Source organism: Pantherophis guttatus, chromosome 4 (genome assembly GCF_059756535.1).
Source record: "Pantherophis guttatus breed Tessera chromosome 4, ASM5975653v1, whole genome shotgun sequence".
Classification (NCBI taxonomy): domain Eukaryota; kingdom Metazoa; phylum Chordata; class Lepidosauria; order Squamata; family Colubridae; genus Pantherophis; species Pantherophis guttatus.
The window spans coordinates 12,567,868-12,591,684 of NC_142066.1; the positions used below are offsets into that span (position 1 = coordinate 12,567,868).

Consider the following 23,817-nt stretch of genomic DNA (forward strand, 5'->3'; position numbering starts at 1 on the left):
AGAGACGGTAGGCACGCTGGTGCGCTTATGCATGCTCCTTACAGACCTCTTTGGAATGGGGTGAGGTCAACAGTAGACAGTCTAAGATTAAAGTTATGGGGCTTTGGGGAAGTAACCATAGCATCAGGTAGTGCATTCCAGGCACTGACAACTCTGTTGCTGAAGTCGTATTTTCTGCAATCGAGTTTGGAACAGTTTACCTTGAGTTTGTATCTATTATTTACTTGTGTATTATTGCGGTTGAAGCTGAAGTAGTCATTGACAGGTAGGACATTGTAGCAGATAATTTTATGTACTATGCTTAGGTCAGATCATAGGCGGCATAGTTCTAGGTTGTCCAAGCCCAAAATTTCAAGCCTGGTGGCATAAGGTATTCTGTTGTGAGCAGAGGAGTGGAGTACTTTTCTCGTGAAATATCTCTGGACTCGCTCAATTGTATTAATGTCCGATAAGGCCTGTTTTTCTCTCTCACTTGGCTCCAGAGCCTTTCTAGGAGTCTGGGGAGGGCAAAAACTGCCTTCCCTACCCCCCGAGGCCCTCCGGAGGCAAGAAACAACCTGTTTCCCTACTTCTGGTGGGCCCAGAAGGCCTGAAAATCAGCTGGCCAGTGAGCGGATGCGCGCCGGAACTGAGTTTGCGTGCCGACTGATATGGCTACATGTGCCACCTATGGCACGCGTGTCATAGGTTCACCATCACGGGTATAGGGTCTCCTGCTCGAGCAGGGGATTAGACTCCAAGACCTCCAAGGTCCCTTCCAACTCTATTATTCTTTGTTCTATGAACTGGGTTTAATTTATGTTTCCTTCTAAACCAGCCTCAAACATTATACATTAGAAATTATCTGATTTAATCTACCTCTTTTGAACTCTGCAAACCATTTCCTAGTTTCAGAGAGCAATATTACAACTAACCACTCTCGAGAACTAAACATTTTTAAAAATTGTAAAAATACTCACTCCTTGCAAACTGCACTAAGAATTAATCACAATTTTTTTCAAGATCTGTGCGGTATTCATCCTCAGGTTCATACTGGTAAAATCAATATTCTAGATTATTAGGGTATGTTTCATGCAAATCAGAGGCAAAACAACAATATCTATCAAACTTTTATTCCCTAATTTATTTAGGGTTGCCAGGTCTGCTTCCAAAAAATTGTGGACAAGCGGGTGGGGGGGGGGTTAAGTAGTAAAAAAATATAAAAAATTACAATTAAATTATATATTTTCTTACAAACATTTTAACACGTATTAAAAATAATCACTTCAAAACTTTACTTAAAATTCAAAACATCAAATATATTATAATAATATGTAAAATATTAAATTGCATTTTAATTTGCTGTCGTGTGTATTTTTTATTTGACTGCGCAGCTTTGATCAATTCTTTGTGTTTAAGGAATAATTCTTTAATTTCAGGACAACATTGAGAAATATTAAAAAATATACAATCATAAAGCTTTTGAATAAAAAAAAAATGTCCACTATTTTGTGAAAAAAAATAGTGAACATAATGTGAAAAAAGCAGACTGTCCGCTCAAATAGTGGACACCTGGCAACCTTAAATTTATTTTTGCCAGGCAGTATTTTTACCACTTAACAATATACATAAAACATATTCAGGATGTCCCAAAGGTGATATTGTTTCTTTTTTCCCCTCTTGAAAAGGCACTTTTGGGACAACAATGCCCTGGATGACTGAGAATCTCCATAGATATAACATATTTAGAAAATTTTCATGATCTCTCTGTGCTATTATCTTATATTTTTCTGTTAGTCACAGCCTTTTTTCTAGATTGTGAAATTGTGCTGATTTTGCTTATAAATGGGAGGCAAAGCAAATGCATCTGTTAAAACATTACCCCTTAATTCAATGTTTGGGAAGCATAATCTTCTCCATTCTCAGTGCTTTGGAAGAAATGCCTTGTCTTCTTGGCTCACGGATGTATCCTCGGTGCAGTTTTGCTGCCTCCTTCTGTTAGAAACTGGATCTAGCCCAATAACTCAAAGACATAGCCCAATTCTTTTCAGTAGTTTTATTGTTGATCAGTTGGTACTGGAGGTCACTGACCTTGTACCTTTCTCTTTCAGGTATACATCTGGAATGAACTGTGGACCATGCGGTTGGACCTTTTGTACCCAGGAGGAGGGGTTAAGAGGTTAGGAGTGGTTATAAGGATTATGGGATATGTGGTTAGTTAACCCTTGGGGGTCCGGGGGATCAGGGAGACATGGCAGTTAGGCATTTTATCATGACAAAACCCCCTCTAAATGCCTAACTGGGTACCTGAGGCGGTGTTAGCATACATACAGAGAATACACTGGTACAGGCATGAATTATAAGCAAACACGCATTTTTGACATGAGGTAAGCATGTTGTTTATGTGGTAAGGGTTTAGTGAGAATATCTGCTGTTTGCTCCTCTGTGTCACAGTGCACTGCCCTAATGAAGCCTATCTCTGAAAACTGCCTGACGTGTTTGTATTTAATGTCAATGTGCCTAGAACGCTGACCTATGGCATCGGCCCTAGAGATTTCTATCGCTGCCTTGTTGTCTTCGTGGATAACTATTGGATATGAGGGTTCAGCCCAGATGTCGCAGAGCAGGTCATCGAACCATACTAAATTGTTTGCGGCCTTTGATAGGCAAACAAATTCTGCTTCCGTAGTTGATGTGGCCACCAGTTTTTGCTTTCCAGTGTACCAGTGGACGGGGCAATTGTTGAGTAGTAGCACGTAGCCTGAGGTGCTTTTTCTGCACTCTATGTCCCCAGCCCAGTCAGCGTCAGCATAGCAGGTTAGCTTTGGTTCCTTGGATGTTTCTGGTTCTAGGCAGAGTAGGGCATCCGCACTAAATTTTAAGTATCTAAGTAGTCTTTTGATGGCGTTCCAGTGTGTTACCGTAGGTTTGCTTACATGTCTGGACAGCAGGTTGACAGCCAAGGCGATGTCGGGCCTGGTCCAGTTGGATATGTACAGCAGTGACCCTATCGTTGATCTATATAGTTTGTTGTCTGTGAAAGGTTCAGATTCCTCATACATGGTCTTCAGGAACTCGGGTTGCATGGGGGTCTCGCTGGGTTTTGCTTCGGACATGTTGCATTTGGACAGCAGCTCGATGATCTTTTCTCTCTGGGAGAGTCGGAAACCTTTGTTGGTTTTTATCACTTGGACCCCTAGGTATCTGTCAATCTTTCCAAGTGACTTTAAGGAGAAGTGGCTACCCAGGTCAGTGGCGAACTTGTCACACCTGTTCTTGTGCTTGCTGATGTACAAGATGTCGTCCACGTAAATGAGCACACCTTCGAATGAGTCATTTTCTCTCCTCGTAAAGAAGCATTTGTCAGCTGAGGTGGCCTCGAAGCCCATGGATCTGAGGGCCTTGGCTAAGCAGTCATACCACCTTTTGCCCGACTGCTTGAGCCCGTACAGGCTTTTATTCAGCAGCCAGGTTTGGTTCTTGTCTTTGTTGTACCCAGGCGGGGCTTTGACGTATATTTCTTTATCCAGCTCGGCGTGCAAGTATGCTGTTTGTACGTCGAATTGGAAGACCTCCAAGCCCAGGATGGTGGCCACCACCAGGGCGCTCTTGACGCTCTCTGCCCTGACGGTTGGCGAGTAGGTGTCCGTATAGTCTTCGGGGTATCTTTGGGCGAAACCCTGCGCGACTAGTCTTGCCTTGTATAGGACCTTGTTGCCCTCTAATGTTTTAACCCTGAACACCCATTTGGTTCCTATTGGTTTTTTGTCCTCTGGAACTTGGGCAGGTGAGTATACCTGAAGGTCCTTTAGGCTTTCCATCTCCTTCTCCATGGCAAGCATCCATTTTTCTTTCTCCTCCCGGGGGAGTCCGAGGATGTCTTCATATGAGCTGGGCGTGAAATGGGTGTTGTGGATGGTCATAACGTAGTCCTCTAACTTCTTTGGTAGTTTGTTTCTGGTTTCTCTGATTGGCCTGCTGGGGGTTGGCTCGGTCTCCTGCATGATGTCTGCCTCTTTGTCCGTCAGGTCATCTATCTTCAGAGAAGGGTGCCCTTCTTTCCAACCTTTGACGCTTGTCTTGCGATGGTTGGCCTTGTGCCCTGTGACCTCTCTGACCTCCCTTTCCTCTTGGCCATGCTCGAACGTGACCCTATTGGCTGGGATGTCGTTGGAGTGTACCTTCGACCAGTTTGCGTTTTTGTGGAAACTGGCTGATCTGGAAACCACAAAACGGTTATTGTTGTCGACAAATCTGTAGCCCTTTGTGCCCGGTTCGTAACCCACGAACCTTAACCTTTTTGATAATTTTTCCCCTTTTCTTCTTAGCTGTCTGGGAATGTGGACATCAGCTGGGGCGCCGAATATGTGCAAATGTGCAATGTTGGGCTTTCTGTTGTATAGCATCTCGTATGGTGTCTTATTGATAGAGCTTGACCACAGTCTATTCAGGGTGTAATTAGCGTAGTGTATTGCCTCTGACCAGAAATGCTGCCCCATCCCAGCATCCTCCAGGGCGCATCTCATCATGGTTTGCAACACTCCGTTCTTTCTCTCTGAGACTCCATTTTGAAAGGGAGAGAAAGGTGAAGAGGTGTAATGCGCTATGCCCTGCTCCCTCAGCCACCTTGTGAATTCTTTGGCCATGAATTCTGACCCCCTATCAGTCATTATCTGCCTTATTCTCATGTTATGTTGCATATCTACTCTTCTGTGGAATTCCTTAAACCTTTGGAACACTTCGTTTTTGTGTCTGAGGGAGTAGACATACCCGTATCTGGTGTAGTCATCTACAATCGTGAGGAAGAATCGCTTCCTATGCCCTACAGAGGGTTTCATTGGCCCTACCAAGTCCATATGCACCAATTGGAAGGGGTATTCCGTGGTTCGTTTGGATCCCCTGGGGATGGCCTTAACCTTGATCTTGGAACGCTTACAAACTGAACACTCTAAGTAGTTTTCGCAGTTCTTTACTTTGAGACCTTCGGTACATTCCGTCATTTTCTTTACAATGGGGAAGCTTATGTGTCCCAGTCTCCTGTGTAGGAGGTGGGCGCAGTTATCATGCAATGGTTTGCCGATAGATACAGACTTGTTTGTCTTCTCATGGCTACATCCTGCCTCCTGCTGCACCCCCTCTGTTTCTGGATATTTATCTACCTCGTGGTTCGTGCTGGCATCAATGCCTTCTTCCTCCCTTGCGTTGGGTGTGAAGTAGGGAAGCCCCTCGTGTATGGTTACCTTTCCTATCTCTTTCCCTTGCTTGATCAAGTGTGCCTTTCCATCTTTAAACTTTATTTCTATATTTGTGTCTCGTGTCAGCTTTGTGATGGCTAGCACGTTGTGGGGGATTTCTGGTACGTACAGTACTCCTTTTAGGTCCCCTACCTGTGTGATGTGTACGTTTCCCTTTCCCACTACCTTGACCTTGCTTTGGTTTGCTACCTTCACTTCTGAGTCTATTTTTGTGAGTGAGTCTAGCAGCTCTGGGTTACAAGTAGTGTGACTTGTGGCCCCTGAATCCAGGAGCCATGTGTTTCTCTCTGCCTTATGTTTGTCATTTGGGTCATCGTGCCTGATCCCATACATGGAGCCAGAGTTACTGTCCCTGGAGTGGTCTCTGCGCTCGTGGTGTTTCCTGGGGTTGGGTGACCACCCTCGCCCTCTTTCCTTTGGGTGCCTGCGTTCGGGTGACCTTCCCCCTCTACTGTCGTGCTGTCCCCTATCCCTATGGTTCCTGGGGCAATCCTTTTTTAAGTGGTTCCTTGATCCACAAGAATAACATTCTGAGGTATCCCTGGCCCTATCCTGGAAATCCACCCTTTTTGTGGGTCTAGGGTCCCCTTTGGCTAGTTGGCGTTCCCTCCTCAGAGTGTCCTCTGCAACGAGCTGACTGGTCAGTGCGCTTAGTGTGAGGTATTGCAAGTTGAGGCTATTTAGTTGGGTCATGAAGATGTCCCAGCTGCTATCAAGAGAGTTTATGATTATGCTTATCATGCTCTCTTCAGTGATGATTTCCCCCCTCTGCATGAGTTCTGCCCTTGCAGCATTCATCTTTAAGATGTGCTCACTCATGGGGACCCCTGCCTTATGCTTGGTGGAGTGGAACTCCCTAGATAGTCTAGTGGTGGTGGCTCTGCTTTGGCTATAAAACAGGTTACATAGTTTTTGCATAATATCATAAACAGTTAGATTGTCCTCAATAGATGGGTACATGGCAGATGGAATGGAGGTTAACATGATACAAAATGCCCTGTGATGAATGCAGTCAATTTCCAATGACCAGGGCTTTTGGGGAGGTTTGTTAGCTAGGAACAGTGCATTCTCTCTCATGAGAGCAACTCTTAATTGTTGGCTCCATTCTATAATATTACCCCCATCTAACTGCAGTTTTGGCAAATTGGCATAATTTGCCCCAGAAATGTTAGTAAGGTTACTTACTGGGGGGAGCTGTCCATGGTCCAAGTTGTGATTAAACTCACAATAAGGCTTTGGGATGTCTGTGGCCATTCTGTACTTGCTTGGATCTATGCAACTTGCTTCTCTTATTACAGGCAGGTACTGGGCATGCGCGAAGCTCATTCCGCGCTGGAGTCCATCGGGTGAGGTTCCTGTTGCTGGAGCTCCCAGGCCTAGGCCTAGGCCTGTCGGTGGGAGGCTGGACCCGCCCCCGGTGGGTCCGAAGATCCCCCCTGAGGCTGGACACCACTGCTGGACAGCCGGATCCCCGGCGAAGAAGGGGAGAAGGTGAGGGGGCGACGCGGTCGTAAGTCGAGGACTTTCGCGGGTCGGCGGCGCGGCAGCAGCGGAGGTCGTAGGTTGAGGATTCCCTGCACCCAGCGGCTCGGCGGCGATGGCGGCGGCGGCGGCTGATCCTCCCTCGTGGTCGCTGGTCCCTGGTCGTGTGGACTGGCCTGATGGGTGTCGTGGCGTTGGTGAGTAGCCGGTTCTTCTTCTCTGCCTCGGGCCTCGCGTTGCCGGTGTAGCGGGTGGTGAGTTCGAATTCTGCGGTTGATTTTTCCTGCAGGTGGGCGGTCTTTTGTGCCGGTTGTTGGTGCGCGCGGAGTTTTTTGTATGCTGTGACTCGGTTGCCTGGTCTCTGTTGGTTGTCCTGGCCTTCTTGTGCCCTCCAGGATTTCTCTTTGATTTTTTGAGTGCTGCAGGGGGCTCGAAAGCGGAGCCTAGGGCAGCGGTGATGGTCTCGATTGCCTTTTGCAATTCGAGATCGGTAGGCGTTTTTCTTTTTGTTATTGCGATCTCTTCGTGGTCGCTCTCAGAGCTGGGTTCTTCGTAGTCGCTTTCTGAGCTCCCCTCGTCTGTTTCGGGGTTCGGGCATTTTCGCGCCAAGGGATTCAAATCCTGGCTTCCCATTGGCTGGTGCTCGTCCCAAGATGGCCGCCGGGAAGTGGGCACGGAAATGGATTCTGCCGGCTCAGGATCATCAGGTTGGGGTGGCTTACCCTTTTTTGCTGGCTTTTCTTTCTCGGTTGTTTTCGGGGCCTCGATCGCTGCTTCTTGTTGTTCGAAGAGGCTTTGAAGGTCCGCGATGAGGTTTTCTTTGTCGCTGTTTCCCTCCATCAGTTTCAGGATGGAGAGTTTGAATTTGTTCATTTTTTGTGCTGTTTCTTCTTCCGGGGCGGTGATCTCCTTGGATGGCCCCTCTTCGTCTGATTGTGAGTCCAGGCTGGAGTCCTGCTCGCTTCCAGCTTCTGTCTCCTCCATGGCTGTGGCTTTGGTGGGAAGCTTCTCAGCCATCTTCTTGGTAAGAGCTCTGGTCTGTGCTCTGTTTGCTTCTTCTGGGTAGGTGTTGGGTTCAGTCATTGTCTGGAGTTATGGGCAACCGACCTCTGCTACCAATTTGTTAGAAACTGGATCTAGCCCAATAACTCAAAGACATAGCCCAATTCTTTTCAGTAGTTTTATTGTTGATCAGTTGGTACTGGAGGTCACTGACCTTGTACCTTTCTCTTTCAGGTATACATCTGGAATGAACTGTGGACCATGCGGTTGGACCTTTTGTACCCAGGAGGAGGGGTTAAGAGGTAAGGAGTGGTTATAAGGATTATGGGATATGTGGTTAGTTAACCCTTGGGGGTCCGGGGGATCAGGGAGACATGGCAGTTAGGCATTTTATCATGACACCTTCTTCTGTATCTTTTCTGAGCAATGATCATGGAAGCCACCTCTTATAAGCAATAGGAACCTAGTTACTGTTTTGAAGCATAATAATGTACAGTATATATTCCAGACTAAGTGGGAAGATCCCACAGGGACTTCTCAAGGAGCAAAGAAGCCTATTGTGAATTGCAAGAAATATCTATCATGCATTCTCTATCTGCTTCCTCAAACCCACATACCAAATTCATATCTTTGACTGCTTGTGCAGTCTCTACTTTGAGTCCTGAAAGTAGTAATCCTACAGATGTTCCTATGATTTATTGGTCTATCTGTCTGCTCTCAAAATAAAGTGTATATATATATATATACCTATACATAATACACATACTGTATACACATACAGGTAGTCCTCTGCTTATGACCACAATTCAGCCCAAAATTTATTTTGCTAGATGAGAAATTTGTGAAGTGAGTTAAGGGCAGTTAACTAAACTCTGCTGAACATGTTACCTAGCCTGGTAATGAAACATTCGGAATCCAACCCACAAGCTCAGAGTGTTGTGGTCCGCCAGCAGCGGAGTCGGACAGTGAGGAAGCTGGGGAGGACAATGGGCCAGTCCTGGAGTCAGGAGAAGGCCCAGATAAGGGCTCTGCGTCAGAGGCAGAGATAAGGTCAGGGCCATCTGGGAGTGATGTGCGGATTCCGGAGCCTCCAGAGCAGGGGTGAAATGCTCCTGGTTTGGACCGGATCACCCGATCCGGTGGCGATGACAGCAGGTGGTTCAGAGAACTGGTAGCAAAAATCCCTGCTCCCCCTCCCACCATGCCCAGCTGAGCCACACGATCATCAGAGGCTATTTTTTTTTTTTTACTTTTAAAAGCATTTTTTCTACAACCTCTTCTGCCGTAAAAAATGCTTTTAAAAGTAAAAAAAAAAAAAGCCTCTGATGATCACGCGGCTCAGCTGGGATCGTCAGAGGCTTTTCAAAGCATTTTTCTCTGCAACCTCTTCGGCCGAAGAGGTGGTAAAAAAAATGCTTTGAAAAGCCTCTGATGATCCCAGCTGTGTTGCCTGATCGGCAGAAGTTTTTCAAAGCATTTTTTTGCAACCTCTTCGGCCGAAGAGGTTGTAGAAAAAATGCTTTGTAAAGTTAAAAAAAAAAAGTTGGCCACGCCCACCCAGTCACATTACCCACACACACACACACCAAGCCACGCCCACAGAACTGGTAGTAACAAATTTTACATTTCACCCCTGCTCCAGAGGCAGATAGCAGAGAGGCAGAGGAACAGGAGGAGCCTTTTCCTAGTGCACGCATGCGAAGAGCTGCCAGAAGGCAAGAGCAGCTGAACAAAAAAGGACAACTTGGGAGTAAGGCAAGAAGATGATTGGCTTCTCCCAGAAAGCTTAAAATAACAGCAACGAGCTGTTGGGTTCTTTGTAGAAAAGCAACGTTGATTCCTATGCTTCTTGTCAGCGTCTCTTGAACTTTGTGGGGGGTTTGCCAAGAAAAGCCTTTGGCAGGTTGCCAAAGACATCAAAGGTTGGTGATAAGGCCGATAGACTGGTTATTAAGAATTTTGTTTTGGACTAAGATGAGAATGAATCAATTCTCAGCTGTTTTAATAAAATAAGTTTATTGAGGACTGAATTGTGTTTGGTAATCACTATTGGGCGTTGGTCACAACAGAGAGAATTAATCTCCACCCTCATCCTATGCTCGAACTCGATATATTCACCACATACAAATGTGTGTCAACTCCATGGTTGACACACATGTACTTGGTTGACACATGGTTGGCTCCACTACTGTAGATTGCGACCTTGAGGGAAGGACATCATTGTGTTGAAAAGTTGATCTTAGCATGGGCACTCCAAAATACTACAGTCCTCCTTTCCATTTCATTTTCTTTACCCTCTTCCATTCTATCTTTCTCTCTGCCTTATTAGATAGAGTTGATATTCTATTTAGAGCCAAAGTCATAAATTTGAAGTAGCCAGAATGCAATGGTTTCTAAAAATTTAATTATAGGTTGTTGTTTTTTTTTATTTAGTGAAATACAGCAACAGCAATAACAACAAAAGCCCTGTACATTTTCCAAAGTGAAACAAAAAGACATAATTTAGGTCTACTATGCAAAAAATTAACTTAGATCAGGGGTCAGCAACCTGCGGCTCTGGAGCCACATGTGGCTCTTTCACCTTCTGCTGTGGCTCCCTGTCACTCAAAATATGCATCACAACCACCAATGTGCGACACCCGCCGGCACATGATTTATTGAGCTTTTCAACTCCCAGTAGGCCAACCATGGATAAATCCAAGAAAAGAAAAGTTTCAGAAGAAAACGGAACATTTAGTTATTTTATTATTTAAAAAATAATATTTATTAATTTTCCAAAGATTAAAATACACAGTACAAAAAGAAACATAATACACAAAAAAGCAAGGAAGAAAAAAAAAACATACACACAAAAAAACAAAAAATATAAACAACCAAAAACAAACATATCAAAATTTCAATACTAATAACAACTTTTCTGCATCGGTATCTCTAACCTATTTAACCTCTTTACACAAATTCTACTTCTAAATATCTCTACCTTAAACTTACACCTTTATTTAAATTATCTTGATTTCTATTTACAATTCAATCTCATAACAAAAAGATCCCTTAAATTTTATGTTTACTCTCCAGCCAGTTAACTTAGACCAAGAGTCAGCAACCTGCAGCTCTGGAGCCGCATGTGGCTCACCAAAAGAGAAGCAAGGATATGGGGAAAAGTTGGCATTGTGTTGTGTCAATCTATCTACTTTCCATCTGCCAACCAGATAAAGCATATCAGTATTGGATTAACATCTGACAGGGTTCCTCTCCTTTTGATATTGATATTCCCACCCATAAGAATCACAAATATTTTTCCTTTCTTGGGCTCTGCTATTACATTTCTTTAGGATCTCCCTACTTATTCTGGCCCTTCTTTTCCTATACACCCCAAAATTTATGAGCCATGAGTTTTGTGTTTTTCTTCATCATTTATTCATTTAATTATTTCGTCAAGGATGTATTAGATAACAGATATAAGTATAGATATATATATTCTGTTACTGACGTCTTATAATCAAAAGATTATTAGTATGATGGAATGCAGTAAGGTAGTTGATTCTCAGGAGGGAGGGGTGACATTCCAGAACAGCAAGAGACAACTCAATCCTGGTATTACATATGAAAGAGGTTGAAAACAGCTCCTCCATGGTACATTGTAGGTTCATATAGTAGTGTTCTGGCAAGATTTTATCTATAGATGTGAACCAATAAAGAATTCAGCTACAAAGAATCACCATTCTTTATCGTTGGGTTGGCCAATCAGCTTGATATTTTTGGTTACCAAGTTTGGTCTACCTTGAAGCGCTGGCCCCTAACTGTTTGAGAAGATCGATTCAAGTTTTAGAAGAATCGAATGAACTTTTGTTCACAGAATGAGTTCCCCGAAGAACCAGTGTTGCTGGTAAACAAATTAACAAGTCAACGTCTTTAATTAAGATGGGAATTGTAACAGAAGGAACATACAAGAAAACCTTTAAAGACATGGGCATGCATTTTTCAATTTAGAAAAATGGGAGGTTTTCCTAGAAAAAGGGGAAAGGGTTCGGAAAAGATACCTCTCCTTCCCACTTTGATCTGCGGTATTATTTACTTTGTTTCTCCAATAACTCTTTCCTCCACTGATAGTTGTAGACTTTCTTACTAGAGTTTTCTAGAATGTAAATTTAACAGTTCTCCCAATTATTCTGGGTTTTTTTTGTTTTGTTTTGTTTTTTTTGTCTTGTCGATCACGACAACTTTAAAAGGAATTATTATTTTTTTTAATGTTGTGAGGGAAAGGTTGGACGCATCAGACCTTTTCCTATTCTTCTAAAGACTTTGATCCAGAAATAACTCATAATGGAATGGCAGAAATATTGAACCAGACAGTTACGGTAACCGAATTCATTCTTGTAGGCTTCACCCGTATCCGTTGGCTGCAGATCCTTCTCTTTTGGGTCCTCTTTCTCACGTATCTTCTGACCATCATGGGAAACCTTCTCATCATCTACATCACTCTGGTTGACCATCGCCTCCATACCCCCATGTATTTTTTCCTCCGGAATTTTTCTGTCTTGGAAATAGGATTTATCTCTTCTGCCATCCCGAAGGCTTTACTGAACTTGGCCTCAGGCAACAGCACCATTTCTCTGGCGGGCTGCTTCACGCAGGCCTTTTTCTATTTTATGTTGGGCACCGCTGAGTTCTTCATTCTGGCCACCATGTCCTTCGACCGCTACGTAGCCATCTGCAATCCCCTACGGTACACGGTTATTATGAACAATCAGTTGTGTATGCGGTTAGTGGTGGGCTCTTGGCTGATCAGTTTCCTTTATATCATAGTGCCCCTGATTCTGTTATATCGTCTGCCCTTCTGCGGTCCAAATGTCATCAATCACTTCTTCTGCGACAACATACCACTGATCAAGCTGGCCTGCACCGACACCCAATTTCTGGAACTGATGGATTTTCTCATGGCCACCTTTACTGTGCTGGGGACTCTGGCTGTCACAATCATTTCCTACATTAAAATCATTGCGGCTGTCCTGCACATCCCTTCCGAGGCGGGCAGGCAAAAGGCTTTCTCCACTTGTGCGTCTCACATTGTGGTGGTTTTCATCACCTACGGGAGCTGCATTTTCATGTACGTCAAGCCCACGCAAAGCGGCGGGCTGGACCTCAGCAAGACGGTAGGTGTCCTGAACAACGTGGTCTCCCCTTTGCTCAACCCCTTCATTTACAGCCTGAGGAACAGGCAGGTGAAAACAGCGTTGAAGGATGCTTGTGGATGGAGACGAGAATAGCTTTGAAGGATGCTTGTGGATGGAGAGGAAAACAGCTTTGAAGGTTGCTTGTGAATGGAGATGAGCATCGTCTAATCGGGGAAATGACCTCTCCAGGTGCAGGCTGAACGTCCTTGATTCTCAGAGGAAAGAGCATTGTTATGGCTAAATACAGTAGTGGCCAAAATTGTGGAAACCTTTTGGGAAAAGTGTATTCTTAAGGTTTGATGGCGAGTAACACCACTTCTTCTTCTTCTTCTTCTTCTTCTTCTCCTTCTTCTTCTTCTTCTTCTTCTTCTTCCACTTTTTTTTTTTTTGGAGTTTCAAGATAATCCTATTCCACTGCTGGAATGGCCTGGGAATAGCCCAGAACTTAACCCAATTGAAAAATCTATGGAGCTGACTAAAGAAACTTGTTAGTCAGAAGCGACTCAGCAATAAAACCCAGTTAATTGAAGCCATCAGTTTCACATTCTAACAGCTGCAGAACTAAAAGACTTGGTTCACTCCATGGGGAAGACGTTGTAAGGCCATCATTCATGCTAAAGGCTTCCCAACTAAGTATTAACTGACAGGGTGATCATTTTTGTATATCTTCTTTTTTCTATGGTGATCATTTTTGTGTATCTTGTTTTTTTCTACGTGTTTCACTTTTCTTCTTTCTACTGTAACTGCTATTCTAATAGCAAATCCTTCATAAAAATTACTGCATGACATTCTTGATTAAATTATCTTCCCCTTGATATATACTTTTATGATACTACTCAAAAAAAAAAAAGGTGGTGTTATTAGCTAGTTTTAGAAAATACACTTTTCCCAAAAGGTTTCCACAATTTTGGCCACTACTGTATCTCTACCAACTCCATGCAACCCCCCTCCCAATTTCCAACAGCACTAGGTGCTGTTAGTCCATCAACTTTATCACCCGAAGGATTGAAGTATGGAATCTAGGCATGGTTGTCAGTCTGATTTTCTACACATAGCTCCATTCATTCTCCTGTGTCTCAAAGAGTTCCAGAACTGGAGGAGGTCACTTCCCTGATTAGAAGATGCTCATCTCTATTCACAGTCTTGGAGGCCATCTTTTTCTTTGGATCTTCAATTAGTGCTGTTGGAAATTGGGAGGGGGGGTTGCATGATTTTTCTGTTAGACTGTGAATGGAGATGAGCATCTTCTAATCAGGGCAGTGACCTTCTCCAATTCTGGAACTCTTTGAGACACAGGAGAATGAATGGAGCTATGTGTAGAAAATCAGACTGACAACCATGCGTAGATTCCATACTTCAATCCTTCAGGTGATAAAGTTGAGGGACTAAGAGAAAAGGCAGAGAGACCGAGAGAAAGAAAAAAAAGGACTTTGAAGAACATTTCTTATCTTTTGTTATCATTGTAGATGCTGCTCAATTAATAAAAGATCTATAGATTTGGCTCTGCCAGTTGGTCTGGGATCTAAAGGGGGAGTTCCACCCAATCTGTTGGCAGATTCCACCTCCCTCCCCTTCGTTCTCTGCTTTCTACCTGTCTCTCTTTCTTTTTTGGTAATCATTAGTCATGCCGGCCACATGACCACAGAGACATCTTCGGACAGCGCTGATTCTTTGGCTTTGAAACGGAGATGAGTACTGCCCTCTAGAGACAGAAATGACTAGCACATATATGCGAGAGGAACCTTTACTTTTACCTTATAGCTGTATTTGTCATTACATTCTTTTTCATTGTTTATTTTAATGCTCTGTTAACTTGCTTCTGTTCCTTTTCGCATTCTTTTCATTTCTCCCTTTTTATGGTTGCAAGCTGCCTAGAGTGACCCCTGCGGCGAGATAGATGGCAAATAATTTTAATAAATATGCCCCGAATGAAATGTTTCATTACCATATCAACAAGTTTACTCGGTTGTGTTCAGCTGGGGATGAGAATATTTTATATAAAAGTTTTTATTCTATTCAGAATATTAAAATGCACACTTTCAAAAAAGAAGAAAAAATTACAAAGGCAAAACAAAACAAAACTAGGCATTTTTTTTAAAAAAAGGATTAAAACTGAAAAACAAAAGACAGGATACATGTATTGTCCCTCACTAGTTGAATACTGATATAGATAGGTAGATAGATAGATAGATAGATAGATAGATAGATAGATAGATAGATAGATAGATAGATAGATAGATATTACAGCAATAATATCTCAAAGGTGCTTTTTCAGGAGGCAACTGGACTTTTTTTTTCTTTTAAAGACATTTTGCTTCTCATCCAAGCAGCTTCTTCAGCTCTGACAGGAGCTTCCATTCCCCACTATCCTGTCAGAGCTGAAGAAGCTTCTTGGATGAGAAGCGAAATGTCTTCAAAAGAAAAAAATAAGAAAGTCCAGTTGCCTCCCGAAAAAGCACCTTTGGGACAACTGTGACCTGGATGACTGAGAATCTCTACGGATTTATATCAATAATATTCCCTTTGCAAAAGAGGTTCACAATTTGTAAACTTCTAAAGTTTGTTTGTTGGTCTTTTTACTTGTAAACCTGAAAAACATTTTTGTGGCTTAGCGTGGTGAGTGAATAAGACATTTGGTGGGACTTCTGATGCTTCTTATTTTGACCACGGGCTGAAAATGAGCTCATTAAATATCTATTTTGCTGATGTAGAAGTTAAGTTTGTATCTAGAGTCTGAAGACTCAGCTTCAGGTCCATCCTCAACCATGGGAACATTGTCAGACATGGGCCATATCTCCTCCTTCGTTTTGCTCTCCTTCACCTTAGAATGGAATAACAGAGTTGGAACGGACATTGGAGGTCTTCTAGTCCAACCCCCTGCTCAGGCAAGAAACCCTACACCACTTCAGACAAATGGTTATCCAACATCTTCTTAAAAAATTCCAGTGTTGGAGCATTTACAACTTCTGAAGGCAAGTTGTTCCACTGATTAATTGTTCCAATTGTCTGGAAATTTCTCCTTAGTTCTAAGTTGCTTCACTCCTTGATTAGTTTCCACCCATTGCTTCTTGTTCTACCCTCAAGTGCTTTGGAGAATAGCTTGACTCTCTCTTCTTTGTGGCAGCCCCTCAGATATTGGAACACTGCTATCATGTCTCCCGTAGTCCTTCTTTTCATTAGACTAGGCATACCCAGTTCCTGCAACCATTCTTCATATGTTTTAGCCTCCAGTCCACTAATCTTGCAAAGGTTATCATTGGAATGAAGAGAGATTCCATGGAAACTATCTTAAGCACCTACTAACATGGCAGGATCTCATAAAATTATCCCGTGCATACTCATTTTGACTATTGTGTTAAGAATTATTCACAAATTTTTCAAGATCTTTCAGGTATTCATCATCAGGTTCATACTGGTAAAATCAATATTCTAGATTATTAGGGTATGTTTCATACAAATCAGAGGCAAAAAACCCAATATCTATCAGACTTTTATTCCCTAGTTTATTTCTGCCAGGCAGTATTTTTACCACCTAACAATATACATAAAACATATTCAGGATGTCCAAAAGGTGACATTGTTGTTTTTTTCCTCTTGAAAAGGCATTTTTGGGACAACCATGACTTGGATGACTGAGAATCTCCATAGATATAACATATTTAGAAAATTTTCATGATCTCTCTGTGCTATTATCTTATATTTTTGCTTTAGTCAGAGCCATTTTCCTAGATTGTGAAATTGTGCTGATTTTGCTTATAAATCGGAGGCAAAGCAAATACATCTATTAAAACATTACCCCTTAATTCAATGTTTGGGAAGCATAATTTTCTCCGTTCTCAGTTGTTTGGGGGAGATGCTTGGCTCATGGATATATCCTCTGTGCAAATTTGCTTTGTTCTTCTTCTCTATCTTTTCTGAGCAATGATCATGGAAGCCACTTCTTAAAAACAATAGGAACCTTAGTATGTGTAAGATGATATATTGTATACTTTTCTGCATTTTCCCTTCCATACAATATAATATATATAATATATCATATTGCACATACTAACGGCAAGTAGAATTGTGATAGCACAAAATTGGAAACAACCAGACACCCCTCCAGATCAAATCATAATAAAAAGAATATTCAAAAGTGCAGAGACGGACAGATTATCTATGGAAATGAAGGAGAGGGAGGACACCGAGTACTATTTAATATGGAATAAATGGTATTCCTGGCTGGAGAGTAAAACATAAAATTTAAGGGATGTTTTTGTTATGAGATTGAATTGTAAATAGAAAATCAAGATAATTTAAATAAAGGTGTAAGTTTAAGATAGAGATATTTAGAAGTAGAATTTGTGTAAAGAGGTTAAATAGGTTAGAGATACCGATGCAGAAAAGTTGTTATTAGTATTGAAATTTTGATATGTTCCTTTATGGTTGTTTATATTTTTTGCTTTTTGTCTGTCTCTGTGTTTGTTTGTTTTTTCTTGTTTTTTTTTTTTTGTGTATTATGTTTCTTTTTGTACTGTGTATTTTAATCTTTGGAAATTTAATAAATATTATTTAAAAAAACAAAAAACCAAATAGGAACCTAGTTACTGTTTTGAAGCATAATAAGATGCAACACATATTCGAGACTAACTGTGAAGATCCCACAGGGACTTCTCAAGGAGCAAAGCAGCCTATTGTGAATTGCAAGAAATATCTATCATGTATTCTCTGTCAATGTCAAATCAAAAGCCAGACTAAAACATTGTGTGTGTATTTCTCATGTACGCCACTCAGGAGCCTGAGTGGCATAGGAGGCTAATGCCTCCTACTAAGGCAGCATTTAACATCCAGCTGCCTGCAATTACTGCGAGTTCAATTCTCACCAGGCTCATGGTCGACTCAGCCTTCCATCCTTTCTAAGATGGGTAAAATGAGGACCCGGTTTGTGGGGGCAATAAGCTGACTTTGTATAAAATATACAAAAGTATGAAGGCTATTGCTTCATGCATTGTAAGCCGCCCTGAGTCTCTGGAGAAGGGTGGCATATAAAAATAAATAAATAAATAAATAAATAAATAAATAAATAAATAAATAAATAAACAAAAAAATTATTTTGTTCGGGATTACCAGATGTTTTGGTTCCTGTCTTTAGACAGAAATAGCTGTCTCTGCCTAAGATCAAACTCACAACCTTCTGATCATAAAGTGAGAGCTCCACCTCTAGGCCATAACACCACTCTTGATTCTTGATTACCATATCCTTATGTATTGTCAGGTCCCCTTGTAAAACTATCTCAGTGTGCGTTCATTATATCTGAAAACAGTGCATGCCACAGTTTAACAAAGTAGAACTTAAACCTGTAAAATATCTACTTCAAGGTCACATCAATGACAAATCATCTCAATTTCTTGCAAAACACAACCCATCGTCTCAGTTCAGTCCCCAAAGCATCCTGTACTTGTTTGTTCCTCAAACAATATATGAATGGGATCAAAAGTGGAGCCATGACAGTATTCAAAAGAGCCATTATTTTGTTGAACTCTAATTTGCTGCTGCCTTCGGGTCTTATGTACATGAAAATACAACTGCCGTATGTGATGGAGACCACACTCATGTGTGAGGCACAAGTGGAGAAAGTCTTCTTCCTCCCTGTAGTTGATGGGATTCTCAGAATTGTACAAAATATTTTGATGTAAGACACAATGTTAATAATTAAAGTCCCAAGCAAAGATAATATGGCAATCACAAAATTAACAAGTTTTAAGAGGCCAGTGTCAACACATGATAGTTTGATGAGAAATCCATTGTCACAAAAGAAATGATTGACGATGTTAGGACCACAAAATGGCATTTGAAAGAAAAGAATGGATGGAACTAGGATTAGTGACAAACCCCCAATCCAACAACAAAGTACCAGTAAGGAGCAGATTTGTTCATTCATGATGGTTGGATAGTGAAGAGGGTTACAGATGGCTATGTATCGATCAACAGACATTGTGGCCAGGAGAAGGAACTCAGTGGTCCCAAGAGAAAAGTAGAGGAACATCTGTGCGAAGCAACCAGCTAAAGAAATGCTTTTGCTGCCAGTGGCCATGTTGGCCAGTGTTTTAGGAACGATGGTACTCACATACCCAATCTCTACCCATGCCACATGTCGGAGGAAAAAATACATCGGGCTATACAGTTGGGCGTTCGCCAGTGTGATCATAATAATCAACATGTTTCCTATCAATGTTAAAAGGTAAGTCCCAAGCAGGATGAGGAAAAGTCCAACGGTAAGTTGATGGTTGTTGGTCAGCCCTAACAAGATGAACTCTCTCACTGTGGTGCTGTTTGCCATTCAGTTCATTCCTGAAAATAGAATGAAACGATAAGAGATTACTACAACTCCAATTTCATTTTCATCGCAAATTTCCAATAAATCCAATTTCACCAGCTTTGATTACTATCAGATGATTAGTCTAAGGCAGTGATGGCTCACCTTTTTGCCATCGCACGCCAAAAGCGGGGGTTATGCGTGGGTGACCCCTCTGCGCGACCCCCGCTTTTGGCATGCAATGACCCGGTGGGCCTGTTTTTCACCCTCCCCAGGCTCCAGAGGCTTTCCACAATTTTGGCCACTACCGTAATTCATCATAGGGGAACATGCTAGGGGTAAAATCCAGAAGGTTCTGACAGGTTCTGGAGAACTGGTAGCGGAAATTTTGAGTAGTTCGGAGAACCAGAAAATACCACCCCTGGCTGGCCCCAGAGTGGGGTGGGAATGGAGATTTTGCAGTATCCTTCCCCTGTCATGCCCACCAATCCACGCCCACAGAACCGATAGTAAAAAAAAAAAGAATTTCACCACTGGAATACGCCCTGCAGAATCTCCGTGCCAAGTCTCTATAGATCCTGGTTTACAAGTATACAGGTTGTGTTTGCATGACTGACAAATCTGGATGATGAACGTTTTGTCAGAGAGTTCATTAGTCCAAAAATTTCCCTAAATATGTTCTTGTGTTGAATCCATCTCCTCGCTCCATCCTCGTGGCATAATGCTAAGGAGGGGTAAACCAGCACAAAGGTGTCGTCATAAAAGTGAACTTGCAAAAAGGCATTCTAGAAACATTTAACAATTAACCAACGAAATGACTAGTCTTCAGATGTTGTGGCTGGTCCATCACTGGAGGCTTTTAAGAAGAGACCGGACAACCACTTGTGGAAAATGGTGTAGAGTTTCCTGCTTGAGAAGGGTTGAGCTAAAAGACCATCAAGGTCCCTTCCAACTCCTATCAGTCTCTATCTCTGTATTCTCTCTGTTACTTTGAATCCCCGTGCAAACCCAAGAAGGGAGGATCATAGAGAAGAATGTAACAAACCGATGACATTTCTATTGTGTCTATAATGGAGAGACCTAGCTCTCCGGAGACAGTTGTCATGCTCAGAAAGGTGGAAGGAATCAAGAGAATAGAAAGACCAGAAGCAAAGTGGACAGACTTGGCTACAGCAATGATGAATGAACCATTGGAAGAGTTGAAGGACCAGTTTAAGGACAGATCATCATGGGGAAAAAAGGAGGAGTAAAAGAAATGATTTGATGACACATAATCAATCTATAGTGGAGATCATCCCAATGTGGCAACGCAGATTCCCTCCTCCCATATGTCTTCCTTGTTCGACAATTACCAAAAACAGTGGCCAGAAATGTTGGCTCTCAAAAATTATTCCTCTTCAAATAACACTAAATCATTTTCTGCCAGTGCAGCAGGATAGGTATTAAACCCAGAGTAACTGCTGACCCATCTAATTACAGTAGTGGCCAAACTTGTGGAAACCTTTTGAGAAAAGTGTATTTTTGAGGTTTGATGGCTAATAACACCACCACCACCATTACTACTACTACTACTACTACTACTACTACTACTTCTTCTTCTTCTTCTTCTTCTTCTTCTTCTTCTTCTTCTTCTTCTTCTTCTTCTTCTTCTTCTTCTTCTTCTTCTTCTTCTCCTTCTCCTTCTCCTTCTCCTTCTCCTTCTCCTTCTCCTTCTCCTTCTTCTGTTTTGGAGTTTCAAAATAATCATATTCTACTGCTGGAATGGCCTGGGAATAGTCCAGACCTTAACCCAATTGAAAATCTATGGAGACGACTACAGAAAATTGTTAGTCAGAAGCGACCCAGCAATAAAACCCAGTTAATTGAAGCAATCATTCCATCTTGGTTTCACATGATAACAGCTGCAGAAGTAAAAGACTTTGTTCACTCCATGGGGAAGACATTGTAAGGCTGTAATTCATGCTAAAGGCTTCCCATCTAAGTATTAACTGACATGGTGATCATTTTTGCATATCTCATTTTTTCTACGTGTCTCCCTTTTCTTCTTTATACTGTAACTGCTATTCTAATAGCAAATCCTTCATAAAATTTCTTGCATTACATCTTGATTAAGTTATCTTTCCACTCATATATATTTTTATGATACTACTCCGAAAAAAAAAAGTGGTGTTATTAACTAGTTTTAGAAAATACACTTTTCCCAAAAGGTTTCCACAATTTTGGCCACTATCCTGTTTCCCCCAAAATAAGACAGCCCCTGATAATAAGCCCAATTGGGCTTTTGAGCGCATGGCAATAAGGCCAAGTGCTTATTTCAGCATTCAAAAAATATATATAAGACAGTGTCTTATTTTGCGGAAAACATGGTACAGTATATGATTAAACAAAATTTGGCTTCAGTTTTGTTTCTAAACCAGTCCTAACCATCCTTAACCTAATGTAACAATCTGAAACTTTGCAATCAGTCTCTTGATTTTCGAGAACAGTATTAAAACCCAATATTCTTGAGCCAAGCATTGAAACATTTTCAAAATCCTCCCCATTTCCAATTTACTTTAAAATAGTCATACAAATTTTCATGAATCCTATGCTATATCATTATCTTCTTTCTGCCAATAAAATCATCTCCCAGTTTGTTAGACAAGACTGCATGTACTGACAAACCAAAAGAAGGAAAATTATCCTTCACAACTTTATTTCCTAATTTAAATTTAGGAAAAGATAATATTCACCATTCAGAGTGCCTTTGGAATGATTCTTAGTTCGCAGGTGTATACAGGACAATTTTTCTGCATGCATGCCTTCTGTATCTTTTTATGGCAATGAACATAGAAGTAACTTCTTATAAGCCACGGAGATAATTATTATTTTGAAACAGATGTTGTAAGAGGTATTCAAGATTGGCTTGCAAAGATCCCTCAGGGATTCCTGAAGCAGTGAAGAAATGCATCACAGGGAAATCTGTAATAGGTATTCAATGTCTTTTTCCTCTATTGATGTCAAACCCAAAGACAGACAAAATCATTGTGTGCACGTCCCTCCTGTATTGTGCTTTTTTTGGCAATACGCCATGCAACTTTAATTGTGGTACCAATAAAGGAGAATATTTGTAGCTCAGGGTTAAAATGAGGGGTCCTTGGCGCTCTCTGAGCTTGCTTGTTTTCCTGCAAATGTTTCGTTGCCCAAACTTGGTGCTAGTCATCAGTGCTAGTGAAAGAAAACAACTTTAGCTGTGATTTGGTTCTGCCTTTACACAACCGCTGTGATTTGTAAACCATGATCTAAAGTTTGTTATTTTTGGCAGCATAGAATGCAAATGGTATTATTGTGTTTTCCTGAAAATACGGCCTATCTCAACATTAAATCCCAGCTTGATTTTTACATGTGTGCCCAATATAAGCCCTATCCCCAAAATAAGACCCCGCCCACTCTTGGGTCCACGGGTAAAAATTAAGCTAGGGTGGGGATGGGGAGGTGGAGCTGACCTACTACTTACCTTCGGACAGTTGCAGCCAGGCCTCGCGCACCCCAACACCTGCCTTGCCAGCCCATTTCTTCTGCAGCCGGCAAGGCTTCGCTGAAGGCCTCTGTAGCCGATAACAGAGCTCCGGATCGATCTGGAGCTCTGTTATCAGCTGCAGAGGCCTTCGGGAAAGCTGTGCCGGCCTTGCTGGCTGCAAAAGAAGACATTCCTGAAGGCCTCTGATAGCAAAAAGGAGGCCAGGGGCTCCTTTTTGCTCCTTTTTGTGCAAGCGAGGTGAGTCAGTGGATAACATACCCCAAAAATAAGACCTGGTGCCTTTTTTGGTGGCAAAAAAACCCACACCATAAGACAGGGTCTTATTTTTGGGGAAACACAGGTATCTCATTTTGAAAGTGATAGGTTAATTCCCTCATGCGTTAGCTGCTCTTTGTTTAATAGATATATCATTTTAACAGAATAGCAGAAAAATCCCAAAGGAGCTTTTTCCAAAGGTAACTGGATTTTCTTTGTTTTTCCTCAAAGACATTTTGCTCCTCATCCAAGAAGTGTCTTCAGTTCTTGGATGAGAAGCGAAACGTCTTTGAGGAAAAACAAAGAAAATCCGGTTGGCCTTTGAAAAAGCACCTTTGGGACAACCATAACCTGGATGACTGAGAATCCAGACATTTAGCAATAACAGAGTTATAGAGTAACAAAAGAGTTGGAAGTAACCTCGGAGGTCTTCTAGTCCAGCCCCCTAAGCAGGAAACCCTATACCATTTCAGACAAATGGTTGTCCAATCTTTTCTTAATATAAAAACTAGGATTTGATTTGATTGGAAGTGTCCCAGCGTTGTTTATCAGATGAGCAGTCAATCAATGTTTTAAATAAGTGGGCTGGGTTTTTAATCGCACCAAATCAATTTTCTAGTTAAATACCAATCTCCCTCTTGACCACTCATGATTCCCAATCTCTCCACCCACTTCTTTCATCCCATCCACCTATGTAACAGATGGTCCTTTTCCTAGAGAGTTAAGCAGGGAACAGATCTCCTAGGAAGCACTGAGACACTCCTGTTATGAGGGGCAGGATTGGAAAAATAGTGAAAAGTAATTCTGTGTTGCACTATGGATGGCGTGTGACTCACCTAGAATTTTACAACATA

The 23,817-nt window shown here is 41.9% G+C and overlaps 2 protein-coding genes across 2 annotated transcripts; one reads left to right on the forward strand and one right to left on the reverse strand.

The window, feature by feature from the left end:
• Positions 1–12,046: 12,046 nt before the first annotated feature.
• On the forward strand, positions 12,047–13,083 carry LOC148113745 (olfactory receptor 6E1-like). The gene has a single exon (XM_087893341.1). It carries the CDS (start codon positions 12,047–12,049, stop codon positions 12,983–12,985), a length of 939 nt encoding a protein of 312 aa, XP_087749467.1. The 3' UTR covers positions 12,986–13,083.
• Positions 13,084–18,267: 5,184 nt separating this feature from the next.
• LOC132710113 (olfactory receptor 6E1-like) lies at positions 18,268–19,234 on the reverse strand. Its single transcript, XM_060685573.2, has one exon. The coding sequence runs from the start codon at positions 19,210–19,212 to the stop codon at positions 18,268–18,270; it is 945 nt and encodes a 314-aa protein (XP_060541556.2). The 5' UTR covers positions 19,213–19,234.
• Between the last annotated feature and the right edge of the window lie 4,583 nt (positions 19,235–23,817).